The 23,855-nt window shown below is 45.2% G+C and overlaps 1 protein-coding gene across 1 annotated transcript in view; it reads left to right on the forward strand.

Moving 5' to 3' along the window:
- The window catches only part of PDZD2 (PDZ domain containing 2), a 438,467-nt gene that overhangs the window by 98,103 nt on the left and 316,509 nt on the right, over window positions 1–23,855 (forward strand). Inside the window, exon 2 of the mRNA XM_011952551.1 lies at window positions 7,372–8,207. Within this exon, the coding sequence (XP_011807941.1) occupies window positions 7,732–8,207 (476 nt within the window). The 5' untranslated portion in view covers window positions 7,372–7,731. The remainder of the gene's footprint in view (window positions 1–7,371; window positions 8,208–23,855) is intronic.

Genomic DNA, 23,855 nt, shown 5'->3' on the forward strand with positions numbered 1-23,855 from the left:
AAACCCCAAAATTTCTTAATAGTTAAGGACTTAGACCACACTCATCTTGCAGATAGACTCATGATGCCCTGTCTTGCTTGTTTTCTTGGCAAGTACACTGCACTCCAGCCTGAGCAACAGAGCGAGACTCCATATCAAAAAAAAAAAAAAAAAAAAGGTTAAAAAAGAGCAGAAAGAACACCTACCAATATTCTAAATTTTTCTTACCATTTTTCCTAACTGCACAAACTCAGTCAACATGTAAATGACTTTGCAACATCCAGCAGTAGGCAATTTGACCAGATACTTCACGTTTAACAGCTAGGGTCAACACTTTCCAGTCTGCAAGTTTCAAGGCCTTAACATCTGCTTCCTGACCCCTCTTGCTCATCTCATTCCATAGTATAGGTTCTCTGAATTCTGTGTTTGGGGTGTAATTCAGACAATTGGTTGGATTGGTAAAATCCAGATAATGGTGACTTAACAACACAGGGGTTTATTTTTCCTCTCATTTCTGCTCTTTCCTGAAGGAATGTTGGTATAACCCTACCAACACAATTTCCTCTTTCATCCCATTGGCCAGAATTATGTTGTATAGCTATCCATACCTCCAAGAGAGACTGCATTTTAGTTTAATTCATTGCCACTCCCAACAAAATAAAGGAAGAGAGAATGAATATCAGCTAGAGAGCCACACGCTTCTGACACAAACTACATGTTTATCATATGAGGCCCATGCATGGCTGAGGAGCAGGGACCACCAGGCTGTGTTGCTGGCCTGGGTAAGTCAGGTATAGTTCAGGGGGCAAGATCATCAGAAGCAGGCAAGCAGCAGGCTGATGTACAAGGAGCAAAGCCAAGTCCAGTGGGTCTGGGTGCTAGTCCTGGCTCTGTTACTTATGAACTGTGAGACCTTAGTTCGCCATTTTGATTCTATTATTATGGGTTTCTTTGTTTTGTTTTGTTTTGTTTAGACAGAGTCTCGCTCTGTGGCCCAGGCTGGAGTGCAGTGGCACACTCTCAGTTCACTGCAACTTCCGCCTCCTGAGTTCAAGCAATTCTCATGCCCCAGCCTCCCAAGTAGCTGGGATTACAGGTGCACACCACCATGCCCAGCTAATTTTATATTTTTAGTAGAGACAGGGTTTCACCGTGTTGCCCAGGCTGATCTCGAATTTCTGACCTCAGGTGATCCACCCACCTTAACCTCCCAAAGTGCTGGGATTACAGGCGTGAACCACTGCACCCAGCCTTTGATTCCATTATTTATCTTGGCCTATAAAAGGGAGAACAGTGCCTCCTGCAGCACTGCTGTGGCAGTTAAATAAGGTAATCCATGGAAGGTGCTTATTTATTTTATTTTATTATTATTATTTTGAGACAGTCTTACTCTGTCTCGCCCAGGCGAGAGTGCAGTGTTGTGATCTCAGCTCACTGCAGCCTCCGCCTCCCCGGTTCAAGCAGTTCTCCTGCCTCAGCCTCCCTAGTAGCTGGGATTACAGGTGTGCGCCACCACAGCCAGCTAATTTTGTATTTTTAGTAGAGATGGGGTTTCACCATGTTGGCCAGGCTGGTCTTGAACTCCTGACCTCAGGTGATCCGCCCACCTTGGCCTCCCAAAATGCTGGGATTACAGGCGTGAGCCACCGGGGGCCAGCCAAAGGTGCTTATTTAGAACAGTGTCTCACACACAGTTATGCTCAGAAAGCATTAGCCAATGTTGGTAAAATACAGCCAGATATCCTTGTTTTATAAGGTGGTTGTGAGGATTGTGGGGTGGGGGTTGAGGGGACAGAAGAAGAAAACAAGGAAGCTCCTAGCACGGTGGGAGCACCTCCCCCTCATTTCTTCTGTAGCTACATCTGTCCTCTTTCATCCTTGGGCAGCCAGGCAAGTCTGCACCTCAGGGCCTTTGCACTTGCAGTTCCCTCTGCCTAGAACAACCTTCCCACAGATATTCTTGTGGCTCAGTGTCTCACTTCATTCCAGACTTGTTATCGAGCAAGAGAGGCTGACTGCCCCATGCACGAGAAAAGCTTTATATTGGCCAGGTGCAGTGGCTCATGCCTGTAATCCCAGCACTTTGGGAGGCTGAGGCAGGTGGATCACTTGAAATTAGGAGTTCGAGACCAGCCTGGCCAACATGACAAAACCCCATCTCTACTAAAAATACAAAAACTTAGCTGGGTATGGTGGCCTGCGCCTGTAAGTGCAGCTACTCGGGAGACTGAGGCATGAGAATCGCTCAAACCTGGGAGGCGGAGGTTGCAGTGAGCTAAGATCGCGCCATTGCACTCCAGCCTGGGCAACAGAGTAAGACTGTCTCAAAAAAAATGTAAAAAGCTTTATATTGGAAGTTGAAGGAAACAGGTGGTCTGGAAAGTCCCTTGGACATGTACAGTTGTCTCTTCGTGCTAACTCATGGGTTACGTGTGCAAATTTGAGCGGAGTTAATATGAAATGTGGTGGAAATTCAGGCCGTGATTTCAGCGTGCTCATTCTATGCAAACTCCAGGTGGCCATATTAGTTTGAAGCAATTTCAGCCAGTTCTTAAAGCTCAGGTTCAGGGAGTTTTAGTGTTTCAGCAAGTTACTTTTTTAAAAAAAGTCTATCATCCTACCAACACAAAAATATCTGTTATTGGTTTCTTTAACTCTTTGGGGCACAATTTCAGTCTGTCAAATGTCACCTTCTCACTATCCTGTGACATTACCATAGTTACCATCACAGTTCTGTCACCATCTGACATCATAGTATTTTGCATTTGTTTAATAATTCACCATCTTCAGAACACAGGCTTCCTGAAACTTTGTAGGAACATTGTTTTGTTTAGGACCCAGCACATGATAGACACTCAGTGAATATTTGTTGAATGAATTAATAGTAGATATTTAATCATAGTTGGTTTCTTTTTTTTTTGTTTTTGAGGAGTCTCTCTCTGTCGCCCAGGCTGGAGTGCAGTGGTGAAGTCTTGGCTTACTGCAAGCTCTGCCTCCCAGGTTCACACCATTCTCCTGCCTCAATCTCCCGAGTAGCTGGGACTACAGGCGCCCACAACCATGCCTGGCCACTTTTTTGTATTTTGTTTAGTAGAGACAGGGTTTCACCATGTTGGCCATGCTGCTCTCGAACTCCCAACCTCAGGTGATCCGCCCACCTCGGCCTCCCAAAGTGCTGGGATTACAGGCGTGAGCCATCACGCCTGACCCGTGGTTGGTTTATTTTTAAATTTTTTTTATTTTTAATTTTTGTGGGTCCATAGCAGGTGTACACAAAGTTGGTTTCCTTTTAAAATTATAGCATTTTCTAAAAGTGAGAAGGGGAACCCAGCCCAGAGCATAGGAGGATTATGTGAAGGTGGAGGAACTTGGAATTTAGCAGAGGTTAGAATAGGAGAACGTCTAGAATCCAGGACATGTGAAAGGGAGAGCTAGTACATGACAGCCCGGTGTGAATCTGATTTTAAGGCAAGGTCTAGATAAACCAGAGGATCCTTTTATACCCCCAGCCACATTAAGGATCTAGGCTCTGAATTTTGAGTGACCCTCGGCCTATAGGAGATGATTAGCTTCAGTTAGTTCATTGGTTCTCAACCCTTTTATCGTCTTCACATCCCTGCCTGGAGAAAAATTAAACTTCTCTGTAACATGAGAAAATACTAAGGAATAAGATTTTGTCAGGTAGGATTGAGCTTTGGTAGGAGGAGGAGGGGTCTGCTAACCATTACAGCATCTAAGACTTTTTTGCCTCCCTCATCTACTTTTCACCCCCTTGTGAGTAATGTCACCTACTGAGAATGCATGGCTTAGCTGAGACAGTATACAAGAAAGTTGGTAGATTTTAACACCATATCAGTAAATTATCTCAGTAACAGAAGCATTTATTTTGAATGCTAAGGTTGTCAGCTTCAAGTGACTCAAAATTAATTTAAATTTATCACAGCTATTTGCTTGAGATGGGAATCTAATTGGAGAATTATTTATGATACACAAAAGTGGACGGGGCTGCTACAGTGAACCACTATGTCCAAAAATTGTGCTCACTGTTGAGATGGATTGATCTTCAAGATGGGAAGTTTGTAGGCCTTTGCACAGACCAGCCATCCAGGGAGGTCAGTATTTGTAACTGCAGATCGCTGTTCTGTATCTTCTCTGAGCCAATGTTTTGCTCACTGAAGTGTTTTATTGGATGTTGTGGAAGAACCACACTTTTCATAGTATCGCAACATCGTCTGTCTTTTCTTATGCCCTGAATCATCTCAAATCATTGCAAGTGGATATTGATGCTTCTAGTTCCCTTGTTTATAGAAAAATCCCAGGAGAATGGGTTGATGGAATAAAGGACTAGAAGGATCACTGGAAAGCCCTCAAGTGTAGGTATGGGATTGAAAGGCTGTGTAGCCCATGGACACCTAAGAATAAGACTAAGTGTCTTTGAGGGTGTCCGTGTATTTCCAACAACTTTTCCTCTTCTGAAAACTGTCCCCCTGCCCCTACCACTTTCTAGGGCCTGAGGGTGGGTTTCAGTGGCCCTATTGCTATCCTGCGGCCCCATCCCCTTGGCCAACAGTGATTGGACATCAGATTCAAGCTGAGCCAATCAGCTTCACTCACTTCCAATGTAGTAATTAACAACTGGAGTTGCAGAGAGTGGAAAACAACTCAAGGTAAAGTGTATTTTCGTTTAAAGTTTTGTTTAGTTTGGTTTCGCTTTACCTTTTTTCTTTCATTTTAAAGTCGTCAAAATTTTACAATGTAATTTATTGTAAGGATCGATGCTGTCTTTCAGGTTAGGGCGAGGGCAGCAATGCAGCCCCGTCCAGGATGGCGGAAAGTGAGGACGGGAAAGCTATGGGGAACCCGGGGGGCGTTCTCTCCCAGTCCTGCGCCTCTGCCCGCCACCGGTCAACTTTTATTTCTTAGCAGGATGACTTTCTTTGCTACTCAATCCACACAGGAGATAGAATCATTCAAAAGTTCGTTAGTTCAAAAACTATGACTCCTGCCACACGGTAGAAACCAGGACTCTTTCAGAGTCGCAGTACTGAGGTCTCAGGGAACAACCCTGATTGTTCCAGCTTGGGTGAGATGTCAGGCTCTGGACCACCCTCACGAAACTGGAGGCGGGGGGAGGCGGGGGTGGTGTTATCGTAGACCTATTACAGACTACTTTCCGTGTATGTTTCTCCCCACTAGACTATGAATTCCTTCAGGGCAAGGAATTTGCCTTATCGCTGGTATATAACCAGTGCCAAGTTCAAGGACTTGATATGTGTTCGATAAATACTTGCTGAATAAATCAAATGAATGCAAATTGACACCAGGAAAACATTTCCTAGTACTCTTCAGTTTGGTTTTCCTTAATCAGACTTATTTAAATAGCATTTTGCCCAAGATATTTACTGGTTTTTTTTTTGTTTTTTGTTTTTTGTTTTGTTTTGTTTTGTTTTGTTTTTTGAGACAGAGTCTGGCTCTGTCGCCCAGGCTGGAGTGCAGTGGCACGATCTCAGCTCACTGCAAGCTCCGCCTCCCGGGTTCACTCCATTCTCCTGCCTCAGCCTCCCGAGTAGGTGGGACTACAGGCACCCGCCACCACGCCCAGCTAATTTTTTTTTTTTTTTTTTTTTTGGTATTTTTAGTAGAGACGGGGTTTCACCGTGTTAGCCAGGCTGGTCTCGAACTCCTGACCTCAGGTGATCCTCCCGCCTCGGCCTCCCAAAGTGCTGGGATTACAGGCATGAGCCACTGCACCTGGCCTGATATTTACTGTTTTTATATGTATGGAGCCATCTGAACTGTGACTAACATCTTGAATCACAGGCTGTTAAGATTTTAATGTAAAGGATCTTTTAAAATGTCTTATAAATTATTGGGAATCTGTGATGTGGTAGGTGCTATGTTGGCATAGTGAATATATTGATGGATAAGACAGTGACCAGCCTGGTCAACATGGTGAAACCCTGTCTGGGATTACAGGTGCCTGGGATTACAGGCGCCTGCCACCACATCCAGCTAGTTTTGTGTTTTTAGTAGAGATGGGGTTTCACCATGTTGGCCAGACTGGTCTCCAACTCCTGACGTTGTGATCCTCCCGCCTCCCCCTCCCAAAGTGCTAGGATTACAGAAGTGAGCCTCTGCACCCAGCCTTGCATTTCTTTTTAACAACCATGTGATTATATAGATGATATTTGCTAAGCTTTTGATTTATTTGGAACTAATTAATAGCTGGCACTCAAGTTCTTTGGAAACTCAAAGCACGCTATATTGGAAATTTCTTTTTGGTTACTGAGTAATAAGGTCATTTATTATTGACATGGCTTCTGACACCTCTCCCATGCATTATTATTCCTTGTTAAATCACTTCCTGAGAAGGCTGGAGAATGTTTTCCACCTTAGATGGCACAGTTTATATTGACTTTCTCTGGGAGAAAGTGAAGTTCAGAGAAGAGCATGAAAGGGATCATTTTTCTATGTTTATGGAGAATGGAGGTGAAATTTTTCTTTGGTGGAGAAGGCGAGTTGGCAGTAGAATTCAATTAACCTTTCACTGGGGACCTATTGTGTGCCAGGTACCGTGCAGAATTCAGAGGGAGTGTGAGGCTCTAGCTCTGGTGGGAGCCACTGGCCCTGCTATCTGCTGACTGGTGTCACCACTGTATTCAATGTGTTTAAGAGCAAGGCAAAGAAGGCACCTGTCTTCCCATCCAGGCGTTTGGAGAAACATTTCTCTGGAAGGGATGGCTTTTAGGTTGGCCTGGAAATAAGTCAGTTTTAACCATTTACCAAAGGAAATGGAGAGAGGAGACTAAAACCTGGGCTGCAAAGAGCCGAACTTCCCTCTGAATCTATGTGATGGTGAAGTTTAGGAATGGTGTTGCCCTGGGACAGAGGCGGGATCTCTCCCTGGTGTTGATCGGATCTTTCTTCTCTGGGTAGTGTTGTCAGAACATATTTCTGGAATGGAGAGCCCTCCTGTGTATGCTGCTGGGCTGACCAAGGCAAATCAACATGGATTTTCATTTTCTAGGAGTGTAAGATTTTAAATGTATGCAGATCCTTCCACAGCCTTCCATGGGGTCTTGTCACACAGCCTCCTGGTTGGATGTGAGTTTGATGGTATACTGGTGGGGGTTGTCTTGGCACAAGTCATCTGGTTTCTCCCTTTGATCCGGGAAACTTCCTGGAGAAGGCCAGTGTTCCAGAGACATCTGTCTGGGAGAGAGCCACATGGGGGAATGAGGAGGCGTTAGGTTCTTTGTTAGGTGTTAGGGTTTGTGCTTGGTGCCTGAAAAGTACACATGGTCCTTCTGTAACACAGGAGGCTATGTTTTCTAGGTGAGAAGGCTCACTGTTGTAACTGGAGCTTTTTGTTTTTTCCTCTTCCTATCCCAGGTGTGAATGAGCCGAGGGAAGGACACATGGCCACTGCTGGAGGGATCCTCCGTTCCCGTGTCACTTGCATGGGTCCTGCTGTGAAATGAACCCAGCAGGGACTTGCTAGACACTTCCTTCCTTCCCTCGTTGAGCACTCCAGCGCCATTGTTCCACAGTTGTTGTAATTGGGTCCTGTCTTCCTCCTGCCAAGGCAAACAGCATAGTCTCGAGTAGGTGTCCCTAGGCTCATCTGCCAGCCTGAACATGAACACAGGCAAAGCTGATGATGGCCAGGGATCCCAGGGGACGTGGGGCCCTGTGGGGTCCGGCCCCCAGGAGCAGGACCTCTCATGATGCTGGTGTCTGGGAGTGAGCACCATGCCCATCACCCAGGACAATGCCGTGCTGCACCTGCCCCTCCTCTACCAGTGGCTGCAGAACAGCCTGCAGGAGGGTGGGGACGGGCCGGAGCAGCGGCTGTGCCAGGCGGCCATCCAGAAGCTGCAGGAGTACATCCAACTGAACTTTGCTGTGGATGAGAGTACGGTCCCACCTGATCACAGCCCCCCCGAAATGGAGATCTGTACTGTGTACCTCACCAAGGAGCTGGGGGACACAGAGACTGTGGGCCTCAGTTTTGGGAACATCCCTGTTTTCGGGGACTATGGTGACAAGCGCAGAGGGGGCAAGAAGAGGAAAACCCACCAGGGTCCTGTGCTGGATGTGGGCTGCATCTGGGTGACAGAGCTGAAGAAGAACAGCCCAGCAGGGAAGAGTGGGAAGGTCCGACTGCGGGATGAGATCCTCTCGCTGAATGGGCAGCTGATGGTTGGAGTTGATGTCAGTGGGGCCAGGTAAGTAGGGGGAATGCCTGCTGGCACGGGGACTGGACACAGGAACCCGGTGGTTCCCGGATGTCTGATGTGCAGATCTGCAGCTACAGAGGTTTGTGAATCCTGCCAGTAAGAAGCTGATGGCATAAGAAATGTCTCATTTAAACCTCCTCATCCATTCAACACAGCATCACATCTTCAATTGGAGCACCAAAGGCTGGGTCTTGGATGTGTTTTCATCTGCCTGTCCCATGTCACCTTAGTCCCAGCAACCATGAGGCTCCCAGACTCACAATCCTGAAGCCCCACCCTGGAAGATCCACTTTGATCTTATCTGAATGTGTGTTGAATACTCTTGAGCATATTTCTGTTTTCTGTTTCATATTTCTGGCCACCCATCACCACATTAAGTTATTGGACTGTCTTGGTGTTTCCCAGGTGAACTGGGGAACAAAACCCCAAGGGCCCCAAGACCATTCTCAGGTTCAGTGATTAACTAGGACTCACATACTCAGAAAAGCAGTCATATTTCTAGTTCCAATTCATTACACTGAAAGGACACAGATAAACATCAGCAAATGTAAAAGACACAGAGAGTAGAGTCCAAGAGCCCAGGCAGAAGCTTCCAGTTATCTTTCCCGGTGGAGTTGTGCAGACAGTGCTCGGTTCTCCCAGCAATGATGTTTGACGCCAACCAGGGATGCTCACTCGAATCTTGGTGTCCAAGGTTTTTTCTTGGGAGTCCAAGGTTTTTTCTTATTTTTCATATAAGCATGGAGTACCTGTGTGGTTGACCTTAGCTACTCCTCTCCAGTCTCTCCAGAAGTCAAACTAATGCCACATGACCCAAGTCTTCTGCCATAAGTTGCTTTCTTAGCATAAACTCTCTGGCAAGGCCAAATACCCCCAGGTATACAAAGACACTCTTGTCAGGGAGGATATTCTAAGGGGTTAGATCTTATCTCCCAGGAGCCAGTCCTTTCTTTGCAATGCACATGGTCTCAATACCCAACCTCTGGTGAGTTAACCCTTCACTACACATCAGGGTTTTCATGATAGGTATATAGGAAAGAGATGGGAAAGAGAATTTGAAGATATTCTGAGTGAGATCCATGAATTTTGTCAGGTTTTCAGGGGCTCCTGGGAGTAAGGCTCCTATGTCCTAGAAGGAGAGAGTGGCCACCCTTGAGAAACGTAGTGACCTTTGGATGATGGAGACATCTCATCCAAGGCGACTCTGCAAGGAGAGAACCAGAGCAGAAATACTTTGACCTTAATCTTCATCCTGCCTCCAGTGTCAGAGCCTTCCATCAGTGGAAACCAGCCAGAAGCCAGGGACAGGGGAGTCCATTGATTTGTCCAAATGTGTCAGTGCCCTGGTGCAAAGTGCAGGGTGGAGAAGAATGGAGATCGGATGTGGAGGGTCAACAAGAAGTCATCGGGCACATACAACATGGTCCAAATTCAAATGATCCAGTACATGGAAAGGACATAGCACAGAGCTGGCTGGCAGGTGTGAGGACTTTTGCAGTAGACACTCTCACCAGTATTTCCTTTGGTTTGCCCCTTCAACTGCAGAGATGCTTTTAGCCAATGGCTAGGTGCCTGACTGGCCGTTACTGGGAAGAGCTACTCATTTTCAAGGAGGGATGAAATGATTTTATTTGGGATTAGAGATTATTCTCAGAAAAGGAGCAAGACTGACTACCACCAGGATCAAGATGCTACAAGGAGTTGACAGAGTGACTCAGGTTCCTGGAGGCTGGGTCCAGGCTTAGAAGTGGGGATTGCCATGGAGCTGGAGATAGTCCTTTGAAAGTGGTCCCTAAGAGCCCCTACCATTTGCAACTATCTGGTTGGAAAGAAGCTGATTTGGATAGAGAGGTAGAAGGAAGATCAGGGAGGGGCCATCCAGCAGGAGGACAAAGTAGTCAGGAGCTCCAGCTCCAGAAGAGATAACTGGGGCTGCCTCCTTGGGTTCCCTTTACTAGCTGGTTGATCTTGGGAAAATTATACCTCTTAGCCTCAGATTCCCCATCTGTGAAGTGGGAATCTTAAGATTATTGATGCCAATGACTAAATGATGAAATAGAACATATAAAGGGGTTAGCACTATGTCTAGTAAGTACTCTATACGTATTAATATCATCATTACTACCATAATGGAGAGTGTTTGGGAGTTGCTGGAACCTTTGGGAGGCAAAGTTTTCTTTCCCAGCCTCTGAAAACCTATCTACCCCTGGGATGAGATGACTTTCCAGCTACCAATGGAAGATTCCTTGATGTTTTCATTCACTTGTTAGGGGAGTGATAGGATGATGCCCAGTTTTGCAAAGAAAGAAGATTAAGAAGAATAGAAGGGTGACGGGCCAGAGTCATGACAGAAGGTGGAACGTAGAACTAGAATCTTTATTGAAGCTCTGAAGAAGGATCACATGTGTTGTGATGGAGGGAGCAGTGGACTAGCTTTGGGATTCTAGGTTCTCTCCAAGGTCTTCTAGCAACTAGCTTTGAGACCCTGGGTAAGTTTGTTGGGATGGTGGTATTGGGGTGGGAGGGAGGTTCGCTGTGGCTGCCTATGCTGAAATCCTAGGGGTGAATCTGTGAAACACTTTTTTATCTATCTGGGCTAGTATTGTTGTTCCAGAAGCCCATAGAGCTAAACTTTAGCAGTGTTCCTGTGATGCCACAGTGATAACTGTCAGAGCCGAGGCTCGGGCTCTGTCTCTGACTCCCAGCCGAATGTCCGATTTGATGTGCCACTCCACTTCTGGGCACTCCGAAAGAGATGCTTGGATGGGTGTGGCCTGTTGGTATCTGGACTCAACTAGCTGAAGCTGAGGAGCTTAGGAAATAGGAATAGGAGAAAATGTCAGGGAATAGACCAGTGGGATTCATAATTGTTGCAACTGGCTGTTCCATAACATACTTGAGATTTGTTTTAATCACGTACGGTAAGAGACACAGACATGGAAATGGCTGTCACGAAGTCTGAGATCTGTAGAAACAGGAGGCATAGCGCACCACACAGGGCTACATGGGGAAGTGCAGGGGTCAGTGAGGAGGCAGAGAAGAGAGAGGACAGCATGGCCCACAGCCTTTATTTTATTTTATTTTTGTTACAGACAGCATCTTACTCTTATCACCCAGGCTGGAGTGCAGAGCCACAATCCTAGCTCACTGCAGCCTTGAACTCCTGGGCTCAGAGGATCCTCCCACCTTAGCCTCTCTAGTAACTATGTCTACAGGTGTGCACCACTGCATCTGGCTTTTCTTTTTTTTCTTTTTTTGTAGAGATGGTACCTTACTATGTTGCCCAGGCTGATCTCAAACTGACCTCAAGTGATCCCCCTACGTCATCCTCCAAAAGTTAGGATTATAGATGTGAACCACTGCACCCAGCTCCATAGGCTTTATGGAGGTTTTCATGGGAAGGAACAGAGAAGGCAGGGTAGGTGGCTGAGTGTGCTTAGGATTGGATAGTTTGAATAATTTCAGTAGGCTTCAGACTATATGGGTGGGCCTTAGTTGTCTAGATGTCTGGCCCTGGAGTGATCTGAGGCAGGGAGAATATTGGCTTGGTGTGTGAGTTTGATAAAGGAGATAATTGGGTATGGCTCTGGGTTGGTTGGTTTGTATGTTAAAGCTCTACTCACTAGGGAGTCCTTTGCTATCTCTAGGAATCAGCTACCCTTGGGAGGAGCAGCCTGTCCACGTTCAAGACTCCAAATGTCAGAGCATCAAGAATACAGAAAATAGGGGCAAGGTAGCGCACGCCTGTAATTTCAGCACTTCGGGAGCCTGAGACGGGAAGATTGCTTGTGCCCAGGGGTTCGAGACCAGCCTGGACAACATGGCAAGGCCCCATTTCTTAAAAAAAAAAAAAAAAATTTAATTAGCTGGGCATGGTGGTGCACATCTGTAATCCCAGCTACTCGAGAGGCTGAGGTGGGAGGATTGCTTAAGCCCAGGAGGTCGAGGCTGCAGTGAGCCATGTTTGCACCACTGTACTCTAGCCTGGGTAACACGGCAAGACCCTGCCTCCAAAAAAAAAAAAAAAAAAAGGATACAGAAAATAAGAACATATAATGAAAACACTGGGCTTCTGGAAACCTTCCACAGCTGAGGAAGTAAAATCTCGTTTAGTGGTCAACAGTCATGACTTTGAGGTTCCTTTCTGTGTTGATGCAGCCGTGTGTGTGCTAGATGATGAAAAGCCAGGTGAAAGAGGGTGTATCCTGAAGCCACTGAGATGTAGTGGTAGGAGAAGGGGGAAGGCCAAGACCTATTGGTTGGTCTTCATGAAAGAGAGCTTGAAATTGAATCAAGTAATGAGGCACGGAATCCTCAAGTCCTGGGCTCCGGTTACCGCATAACAATCAAGGAGTTAACAAGACAGACTAGCTTGATTTTTCACTCCCTAGTTCTCTTGAATAATTGCAAGAATTACCATTTATTGAGCAGTTTCTACGGTAGAGGATGTCTGCCAGGCACTATCTCATTTAATAGCGACCACAATTCCATAAAGGACAGCCTTTGATGAGAAACCTTGGCTGTATATGACTTGCCCACGGTCACCTAAGTAAGAGGCAAAAGCAGATTTGAACTCAAGTCCTTCTGGCTCCATTGCCTGTATTCCTAACCACTGCGTTGTACTACCTCAACTTCTGCACCGGATCTGTACTTTGATCCTTGTGCGATCTGGTGCATAATTTCATGGATGGTTTAGATCTTCATAAAATACCTCCTCAGTATAATCGCAGACACCAGGGAAGAAAATGACTTATGAAGAAGAACAAACTATAAGGCTTCTTTTCTACCTGCCCAAACTGACAAGGAAAACAAGCCCCCTGCCTCATCTTATGCAAGCAAGTCCGGCCAGGCGTGGTGGCTCATGCCTATAATCCCAGCACTTTGGGAGGCTGGGGCGGGTTGGTCACCTGAAGTCAGGAGTTTGAGACCAGCCTGGCCAACATGGCAAAACCCTGCCTCTACTAAAAATACAAAAAATTAGCCAGGTGGCACATATCTGTAATCCCAGCTACTCGGGAGGCTTAGGCAGGAGAATCACTTGAACCCAGGAGGTGGATGTTGCAGTGAGCCGAGATTGCACCGCCATTGCACTCCAGCCTGGGCAACAGAGCAAGACTCTATCTCAAAATAAATAAAATAAAACAAAAGGAAGCCCAATTGTAATATAGGCTCCTTTTGGCAAACTTAGCTCTAGCCAAAGCTTCAGGACTAGAAGCACTTTGCAATGTAGGTAGTAGGGAGTTGAAAGTATTTTAAATGTTCTCAAAATGTTCCTTGTCACTCTTTGACTGTTTCCTTCAATGCTAAATTTTCCCACCTACGTATGTGAATTTTGTCTTAAAAAGTGGTAAGTAGAAATTAAGAGTTCTGTGGAGACCCCAGTGTACCTCTCTGCCCCCAAGCAAATGGTTCCTTGGTTTATGGTTGCCTGTTCACTCTTACTTGTAAGCAGTGGGTTTTAGGGGTCAACATACCAACTTACCTGCCAGCATGATAAATGGTCCATACTAGCATGTACGGCTTGTCATATGAGGCACTCTTTTGCAGTCTGTTCTGCTCCCTGTCTGGAGTTTGATTTTGAATTCAGAACGACCTTAGATGATGTTACGGGTTGAATTATGTCCCCCCAAAATTCATATGTTGAAGTCCTAGCCCCCGGAATATGACCTTATTTAGACATAGGGTCATTGCAGGAATAATTAGTTAAGATGAGGTCCTACCGGAGTAGGTTGGCTCCTATTCCAGGATAACTGTTGTCTTTTTAAAACGGGCAAATTTGGACACAGACTTACACAGGAGTAACACCATGTGTGATTGGAGTTATACTGCTGAAAGCCAAGGATCAACCAGAAGGTAGGAGAGAGGCTTGGTACAGACCCTCTCCTAGCCTCTCCAAACTAGGGGAGCTTGGCCCTGCTGACACCTTGAGCTCCAGCGTCTCACATTTAGAACTGTGACACAGTAAATCCCTGTTGCTTAAGCCTCCTGTGGTCACCCTAGAAAACTACTAGTAGAGGTGCCATTTTGTCCCATCATCTTATAGGAGTCCATTCTTCGGATGATTTCCTCCCTGACACTGGGCACTTTAGAGCACTGTGGATGTTTTTTTGATGAGGACACTCTGAGAACCATGTGTGTGTTAAGTATGAAAGGAGCAGTTACAATATGTGGAAGATGAGGTCATGATTTGCTTATTTCAAAAGTTAGTTTAGGGTCAATTTGGAATGTCCATCCTTGGAGAAAGAACAGAAAATTCAAGGCCATGGGTTGACAGACCTTCTGTACCCCAGACCCGGTTTAGAGCCTAAACCTGTGACTGCCTCCCAATTACAGACCCAATTCCTGATTCCTACCGTCTCACTGGCTGACACTCGTGATCCCTAGTAACCCTGGGAATCCTTCATTCTTTTGAGTGGTAGCAGCTTCCTCCTGGTGGGAACTTCTAGAGAACTTTCTGGGAAGGGGAGGTATTCGTGGTGTTTGATGTCACGTGCCCCATCTTGTAGGCATAGCTGATAACTCATGGAGGAAAGTTTTTGTTTGTGAGCTCCATCACATCTGCTCTGGGGACTTTCTGGAATGTTCTACTTACTTGTGTGGTGCAGGGAGAACTGGGAAGGTTTTCTAGATTCGTTCCTACAAAGGAATACTTTGTAATTCCAGTCACTCCCTAGCTTTCTATAAGTAAACCAGATCTGTTCCCTAAGGACAGATTGTTCCAAATTGGTCGCAAAATATGGAATTAATTAAAACAAAACCCACACACCAAAACAGAAACAAATGTCTTTTCTGAAAAGTAAGTCTTTTCACTTAAAATGCATTTTTGCAGAATGTAAACTTTGGGCGTCTTTGTATTTTTTTTTTTTTTTTTTTTTTAAGACAGAGTTTCACTCTTGTTGCCCAGGCTGGAGTGCAATGGCACGATCTCGACTCACTGCAACCTCTGCCTCCTGGGTTTAAGTGATTCTGCTGCCTAAGCCTCCCGAGTAGCTGGAATTACAAGCGTGTGCCACCACGCCCTGCTAATTTTTTGTAGTTTTAGTAGAGACAGGGTTTCACCATGTTGGCCAGGCTGGTCTTGAACCTCTGACCTCAGGTGATCCACGTGCCTCAGGCTCCCAAAGTGCTAGGATTACAGGCATGAGCCACCACACCTGGCCATCTTTGTACATTAATAAATGTGAGCACAGCACAGCGCAAAGAATGTGGGCCTCGGAGAGGTGAGTCTGGCTTCTGGACCCACTTACTGACTGTGTGACGGGGGCAGTTGACCTCAGCCACAGGCTGTTGCTGCTATTTCCGTAGAAGGATTGTTGAGTGGATGACAGATGATTTACCTAATGTACTGAATACAGCATCTGGCACATGGTAGATGTTCAGCCAGAGGTAACTTTTAACACCCACCCCGTCAGCCTCAGGCAACCTGGACCCAGAGCATAGCGTACACCTAAGAAAATCCCTTTGAGTTTGAGGGAGAGAGAAGAGCCTCAAACTCTGCCCTTTCACTCCACAGGGAAGACAAAGAATAATCTTTGGTCCAGACACTGGGGTTCATTCCAATATTGAGTGAGTGGCATGGCACGGGGAGCCACCATTTGGAAGGGATGCTGGCACATGGAAGAACCGGGTCCCGGAGCCTGCAGGGACTGACGGCACCTTTGAGTTCCTGGAGTGTGAGAAGTCTGTGTGGTCCCAGAAGAGGGGCCAGGATGCTGGGCTGGCAGGAGGGGGCTGGGGGGCTCAGGGCGACAGACCAATTGGTACAGAAGTATGACATGCTGTGAGGACCAGTGGAATGTCAGCTCTAGTCAGAAGTCACCTTCAGCACAGTACCCGCTTCCTTGAACTTGTATGTAAAATTAAATTTAGGGTTGTTGCAAGCTTAGACTCTGGTTACCCATGGCAACCTTGAGTTCTGTCTGGATTATAGTAGATTTTAAACAGTGTCAAGAGGCTGCTAGAACATGTTACTTGGAGAAATGACTGCAGGTAGTGATGTAGGTAGGAGATGGTAGAGAGGAAGAATTGCCAATTATAGCTTGATACTATAGTCTCTGGGGACATTTAGCATAAGGGTCCTGCCTACCTGAATATGCCCAAAGGTGCCTGATGCTCTATGCAGGACTGGATATACAGTAAGAGGTCGTCATCACGATGACTTAGAGACATTAAGGAAAGGTGAAATTATACTCAGCTTGCTGTTTAAAAAGCCAGAGAAGCATGTAATACACTTTAGAAAGATTTCCCTTACACGTTAACAGGAAAACAAGTTTCAGCATTTAAAATTCAATTATGTGGAAAACTTGCCGTGTGGAACAGCCCATTCCCCAAGGATGAAGTGTAAATGAAGCATTACGGACTGTTTGTTGGTGACCCGCTCATTCCTGACCCGCTTCGTTCCTTTCAGACTGCTGCTGCACATGCTGTTTCACTCCAAGACTTGGTTTCTGGAAGGTATCCCAGGGTTCATTCAAGTCCTGTTTTCTTATTGTACCAAAGTGGAAACTGAGGCTTCAGGGGGTGGTTTCCTGGGGTCAAGTATCATCTTAGAGAAGTGCGAGGCCTAGAATTCATGCCCTCTGACTCAAATTCTAGAACTTTTTCTTTCACATCATAAATAACAACTAATGAGGCCGGGCGCAGTGGCTCAATGCCTGTAATGGCAGCAGTTTGGGAGGTCGAGGTGGGTGGATCACTTGAGGTCGGGAGTTCGAAACCAGCCTGGCCAACACAGTGAAACCCCATCTCTACTAAAAATACAAAAAATTAACTGGGCGTGGTGGCACACGCACCTGTAGTCCCTGCTACTCAGGAGACTGAGGCAGGAGAATTGCTTGAACCGGGAGGTGGAGGTTGCAGTGAGCCGAGATTGCACCACTGCACTCTAGCCTGGGCAACAGAGCAAGACTCCATCTCAAAAAATAATAATAAAAATAACTAATGAAATTAGGATGGTTTTTTAACAGTTTATTATTTACATAAAAACATAGAATATCTATGAGTGTAGCTTATAGCTGCCTCCTAAGAGTGTGGTGATGGCCATTAGAGAGGAGAGTGGGAGCTTGCTTTCCTCACCTCTTAGGAGTGACATCTGACAAGCTGTGAGGATCTGAGGGCCGTCGCCTGCCATCTTGTGGTTGAAATCGAGCAAAGTGAGAGAAAAGTGCTGGGAGCTCCAGTCCAGTTTATTATTCACAGGCTGTGTGTGTTTCACTGCTGTGCTGTTCTGCTGATGTTTTCGGCCTTCAGAACTCTCTTGAATGGCAACATCTGAGCTATCCTCTCCTCTCTGTGACTGGTGTTTTTTCCTGTGGTCCCTTCACACACACAGCCTCAGCCCTCAGGCGCCGCGTTAATGAATGAGGAGCTGATCTGAGAAATCCGCCTGTGCTAAGCTCTTCATGATGGATGACAGAGGGGAGTTATTCGTCCCCAGTTTCTTTAACTCTAGCCTGGAATCAGAAGCCATTTAAGGAAAGAGTGAGTGAGCAGCAGGACAATTTCCAACACTACAATGACCAGTGGGGTGAGTTCTTTCAGAAAACTGGCAAGCCTGGCCACACCCTCCATCGCAGCCCACAGCTCATTGTTGAAAGCCACATGCACAGCTGCTTTTCAGGGTCCACTTGTTTTTATGAGGGAAGAGATTCCATAAAAGGAGCAACTTGCCATCATTTAAAGGGGGTTGAGGTTTCAGAGCCAGATCCAGAGATGCTCTTTAATTTTATCCCAGTGACCTGCTCCTCCTCTGGTACCCTGGACACAACCTTTCTGAACGGGTGCAGTGCAGCCCCTGGGTGATTAACTGCAGCCATGGAAGATGGAAAACCCAAATACCCACGTAAGACACTCGCTCTTAAACTCTTAGCACTACTTTCAGAAATTGTAATGGTAATTGTAAACCATACAGAGAAGAAAGATAAAAGCATTTTAGTGTAGTTATAGTGTTACTGGTCCAACCTCATACCCTTCTATTTATAGGCACCCCCTGGGCCATTTTCAGCAATCCTGACTTCTACTTTATCTTTTGTGTCCAGGTACTAAGTTATGAACATTTTTATTCTCTCATTTTGAGCACCAAATGCCCTCACATGACTCTCGGTTTTTTTTTTTTTTTCCTTCTTCTGCCTCCAAAGGTTTTTGAACTTCAAGCTTTGGCACCTGCTTGGCCCTTGGCCCTCTCTTAGTTACTGAGGAAGCAGAGGCAGGTAACCAACTGCAATGCGTAGGTGAGCCATTCCTAATGAACTTCACTCCCATTCCACCTGGGTTTGCAAAGCACAGAAATGAACAGACTTGTGCTCGCCTCTTTTGGTGTTGGAGGGCACCAATAACAAAAGGGGACCTCTTGCTGGAGGACAACAGTATCTGCTATTTAAGGACCCAAATATGTAACTCTTTTGTACAATGTAAAATGAAGCAAAGCGTTTAAACAGTTATATAGATTTCTTCATGGGATTCTTTGAGATGTGATCTTTCTCCAAAGATTTTGAGGATGAGAGTTTGTTATACTGTTTTTAAAATGTTCTGAAGCTCTGATACTAGTGGCCTTTTTATTTTTTATTTTTTTGAGACAAAGTCTCGCTCTGTCACCTAGGCTGGACAGAACACAATGGCACAATCTTGGTTGGCTCACTGCAACCTCTGCCTCATGGGTTCAAGCGATTCTTCTGCCTCCAGCTCCCGAGTAGCTGGGACGACAGGTGCGCACCATGCCCGGCTAATTTTTTGTATTTTTAGTGGAACACGGCTTCATCATGTTGGCCAGGCTGGTCTCGAGCCCCTGACCTCAAGTGATCCACCCACCTCGGCCTCCCAAAGTGCTGGTGTTACAGGCCTGGCCTTACTAGTGGCTTTTTTGATAACTTGGAATAACAATGTTGAATTGTATGAAGCAACAATGTTGAATTGTATGGATCTCCTCGGATGCCAGGGCTGCAGGGATGGTATAATAGCTGACTCATCCTTCAGGTCCCTAATTCAGGGCTCTTTGTTCACCAAAGAAAAGATGATTCTATCATTTGCGATGTCTCTTTGACTTAAATTTAGCCATTTCCTTTTTGGGAGGAAGGCTGGGCTAGTTCCGTAGCTTAAGTGCATGTCTTCTCAGCCCTTAGGCTGGACTGTAAGGTTGGTCAGTTTAAATGGGGCTGGAATTTATTAAGAAACTTTTGACTTTGGGAATCACAGATGTATCTTCACAAATATCCCTGAAAGGAGGCCTGAACTATTGTGGGGGCGAAGGGAGTAGATAGCCTTAAAAATTCAAGCTCTAGCCAGGCATGGTGGCTCATGCCTGTAATCTCAGCACTTTTGGAGGCCAAGGTAGGTGGATCATTTGAGGTCAGGAGTTGGAGACCAACCTGGCCAACACAGTGAAACCCCGTCTCTACTAAAAATACAAAATTTAGCCGGGCATGGTGGTGCATGCCTGTAGTCCCAGCTACTTGGGAGGCTGAGACAGGAAAATTGCTTGAACCCAGGAGGTGGAAGTTGCAGTGAGCTGAGATTGTGCCACTGCACTCCAGTCTGGGCAAGAGAGTGAGACTCTCAAAAAAAAAAAAGATTAAGATCGGAAGATTAAGATCGGGCGTGGTGGCTCAAGCCTGTAATCCCAGCACTTTAGGAGGCCGAGACGGGCGGATCACGAGGTCAGGAGATCAAGACCATCCTGGCGAACACGGTGAAACCCCGTCTCTACTAAAAAGATACAAAAAACTAGCCAGGCGAGGTGCCTGTAGTCCCAGCTACTCTGGAGGCTGAGGCAGGAGAATGGCGTAAACCCGGGAGGCGGAGCTTGCAGTGAGCTGAGATCCGGCCACTGCACTCCAGCCTGGGCGACAGAGCACGAGACTGCGTCTCAAAAATAAAATAAAATAAATAAAATTAAATAAATTAAATAAATAAATAACTAAATATTCAAGCTCTGTTAAGTACCGGTCTCTGTTAAATGCCATGGCAAGTCTGGGGTTTTCCCTGACTCAAGGGTTTTATTTAGTCCAGATATCCATTCCTGTGAAGTCCTCATCTGAACCAGTGGAATGGGCAGAAAGAACTTACATAGAAGTCACCAGAAAATGGTTCATGCTCTAGAATGGTGGCTGCTAAGGTGAGAAGCCTGAGATCCATGGGTAAGAGGAAAAATTATCAGCATCCCAAGATATTGTTTATCTTTAAAAAAAAATTGAGTTTGACCAATAATTTAGATATAGATTGACACTGGCTTCTTTGTTCAATCTGAATGTCAGAGAGTCCCATTTTCTGTGTAGTCTATGACATATCCTGAGGGAAGGGGGGAAGGTCCACAAAGGCCCCCTCGCTGGTAATTCACCACTCCTTTTTTTTTTTTCTGTCACCCAGGCTGGAGTGCAGTGAAAAAAATCAAAGCTCACTGCAGCCTTGAACTCCTGTGCTCAAGCAATCCACCTATCTCAGCCTCTGAAGTAGCTGGGACTACAGGTGTGAACCATGGTGCTTGGCCCGTTTAATCCACTATAGGCTTATGTCAAGGGACTGGAGTTTATATACGCTCACTTGATGAAGTGGGTTTACGGATTAAATTATTTTGTTTTAACTGAGTTAACCTTTACCAAATGGGCAGAAAAACTAAAGAAATTTCTTATTTTTAATATACAGAGATGAGGGTCCCACTATGTTGTCCAGGCTGGTCTCAAATTCTTGGCCTCAGGGGATCCTCCCACCCCAGCCTCCCAAAGTGCTGGTGTTACTGGAGTGAGCTACTGCTCCCAGCCTAGAAATAATTCAATTAATGCAGGTGTAAGCAGACAATAAGATATGACAGGGTTAACACTTCTTTTCCTGCTACCATGTGCTAATTATGAAGTAAAACAGTGACAATCTATGTAGACTGAGAAGTCAGACAAAAACATAAAATTCTTCAGGAGACTATGTGAAATACAAACTTACAACCATTAGCATTAAAGAAAAACCTGATCCTAAGCATAGATTGTGCCTTATGGTAATACTTGATGATATGAGACCATCATAATTAGCAAGATATTTAAAATCTAAATATTCACAACATGAATACAAATAGTTTAAAATGTTTTAGCAGTGTTTAAAATTACGCATTACTAAATCTAGTCCAAGATTTTAGTAAACTGAGTATTTAAGAGCCTGTTTTGAGGGTTTTTAAAAACATAATTGCTTAAGGCAAAAACTACATACCAGTAGAAAAACAGTCTTCCTGATGTGGTAAAAATAGCTAAAATAATGCATAGAAAACAATATAGCTACAAAATAGAATACACGGTTTTGTCAGCAAATTCTGATGCACAGATCAACAGATGTGGAAGAGGCACAGAAATATTGCTGAAGTTTCGAAGAAAGAGTGTAGTGGAGGAGATCTGCTATGCAGTTGGACTTCAGTACTGCTGTTTCGCACATGTTCCAATTAAGAATATTCGCTTGATTCTGGTCAGGCACAGTGGCTCACACCTGTAATCCAAGCACTTTGGGAGGCCGAGGTGGGTGGATCACTGGAGCCCAAGAGTTCGATACCAGCCAAGGCAACATGGTGAAACTCCATCCCTATTTTTGTAGAAACTTTTTTAAATAAAAAAGGTTTTTGGAAAAGAATATTTGCTTGTTTCTGTTTCAATAATAAAATAGACCTATTTATTTGTGAGGTCACTAGAAAAGATGTATTTTTCAAAATTCAATGACTTTGTTAGTTAAAACAATGCTTTATGGGAAAATTATATCAGGTAACAGTAGCTTTAACTAGAATAAAAAGGAAGTCAGGATATCCCATTTACACTGATTTGAGTTTTACGAATTATATGTTGATGAAAAGAGTCAAACTTTGTAAAATATTTAGAGTTTTATTCTGAGCCAAATATGAGCGACCAAGGCCTGGGACATAATCTCAAAAGGTCCTGAAAACGTGTGCCCAAGGTGGGTAGGTTACAGCCTGATTTTACACCTTTTAAGGGGATAGAAGTTACAGGCAGACATCAATCAATATGGGGACAGCCTTCCAGGTCAAAGGTGGATTCAAAGATTTTCTGATTGACAATTGGTTGAAAGAGTTATTATCTAAAGACCTGGAATTAGGCCTGGTGTGGTGGCTTACGTGTAATCCCAGCACTCTGGGAGGCCAACGCAGGTGGATCACCTGAGGTCAGGAGTTCGAGACCAGCCAGGCCAACATGGTGAAACCTTGTTTCTACTAAAAAAAATCAGCCAAGCAAGGTGGTGGGTGCCTGTAATCCCAGCAATTTGGGAGGCTGAGGCACAAGAATCGCTTGAACCTGGGAATCAGAGATTGCAGCGAGCCAAGATTGTGCTACTGCACTCCTGCCTGGGTAACAAAGCAAGACTCCATCTAAAAAAAAGGAAAAGAAAGAAACAAAAAAAGACCTGGAATCAGTAGAAAGGAGTGTATGGGTCAAGATAGGGGGTTGTGGAGGCCACAGTTCTTCCTGTGTAGATGAAGCCTCCAGGTAGCAGGCTTCAGAGAGAATAGACAGCAAGGCCGGGGGTGGTGGCTCATGCCTGTAATCCCTACACTTTGGTAGGCTAAAGTGGGTGGATCACCCGAGATGAGGAGTTTGAGACAGGCCTGGCCAACATGATGAAACCCTGTCTCTATTGAAAATACAAAAAAATTAACTGGACGTCGTGGCAGGCACCTGTAATCCCAGCTACTCAGGAGGCTGAGGCAAGAAAATCACTTGAACCCAGGAGGCAGAGGTTTCAGTGAGCTAAGATCGTGCCACTGCACTCCAGCCTACGCAACAAGAGCAAAACTCTGTCTCAACAACAACAACAAAAAAAGGTGGCAAATGTCTCTTATCAGATTGTAAAAGGTGCTAGACTCTTAGTTAAATCTCTCCTGGATCAGCAAAAGAACTAGGAAAGGAAGGGGATCCTTTATAGAATGTAGATTTTCCCCACCAGAGACAGCTTTGCGGGTCTGTTTCAAAATATGTCAGAGAGATATATTTTGGAATAAAATGCTTCAATTTCTTTCAGCGCCTGCTGTCTGTCATGTGATGCTATACTAGAGTCAGGTCAGCATCTGGTGTCTTACTGCTACAAAGAGTCTGTTTTGTCTGTCTTGAAGTCTCTTTATCTTAATGTTAATGCTGATCTGTTGTGCCTGAATTCCAAAGGGAAGAAAATATAATGAGGCATGTCCTACGCCTTTTTGCCCATCATGGCCTGAACCAGTTTCTCAGGTTTACTTTGGATCCCCTTGGCCAAGAAGCAGGGTCCACTTAGCTAGTTGGAGGGCTTAGAATTTTATTTTTGGTTTACATATGAATGTATTAAATAATCACATGAACCCTGAAAATTTTTTAAAACCTTAAATGTGTAAATAAATTTCTTTTTTATTTTAGGCGAGGTTACAAAAATAGGCCAACAGCATGAAACTGATTCAGCCATTTCATCCTCTTGGCCTATTTCAGGGAATGATGATGAAAATATCTTACTACATAGAGGTTTGATGTTTATTTCTAAACAAAGCATTTATTAGAGTAATAGAACTTAAAGATGACTGGGATTGGGCTGGGCACGGTGGCTCACGCCTGTAATCCCAGCACTTTGGGAGGCTGAGGCGGGCGGATCACAAGGTCAGGATATCAGGACCATCCTGGCTAACACGGTGAA

Source organism: Colobus angolensis, unplaced genomic scaffold (genome assembly GCF_000951035.1).
Source record: "Colobus angolensis palliatus isolate OR3802 unplaced genomic scaffold, Cang.pa_1.0 Scaffold341, whole genome shotgun sequence".
Classification (NCBI taxonomy): domain Eukaryota; kingdom Metazoa; phylum Chordata; class Mammalia; order Primates; family Cercopithecidae; genus Colobus; species Colobus angolensis.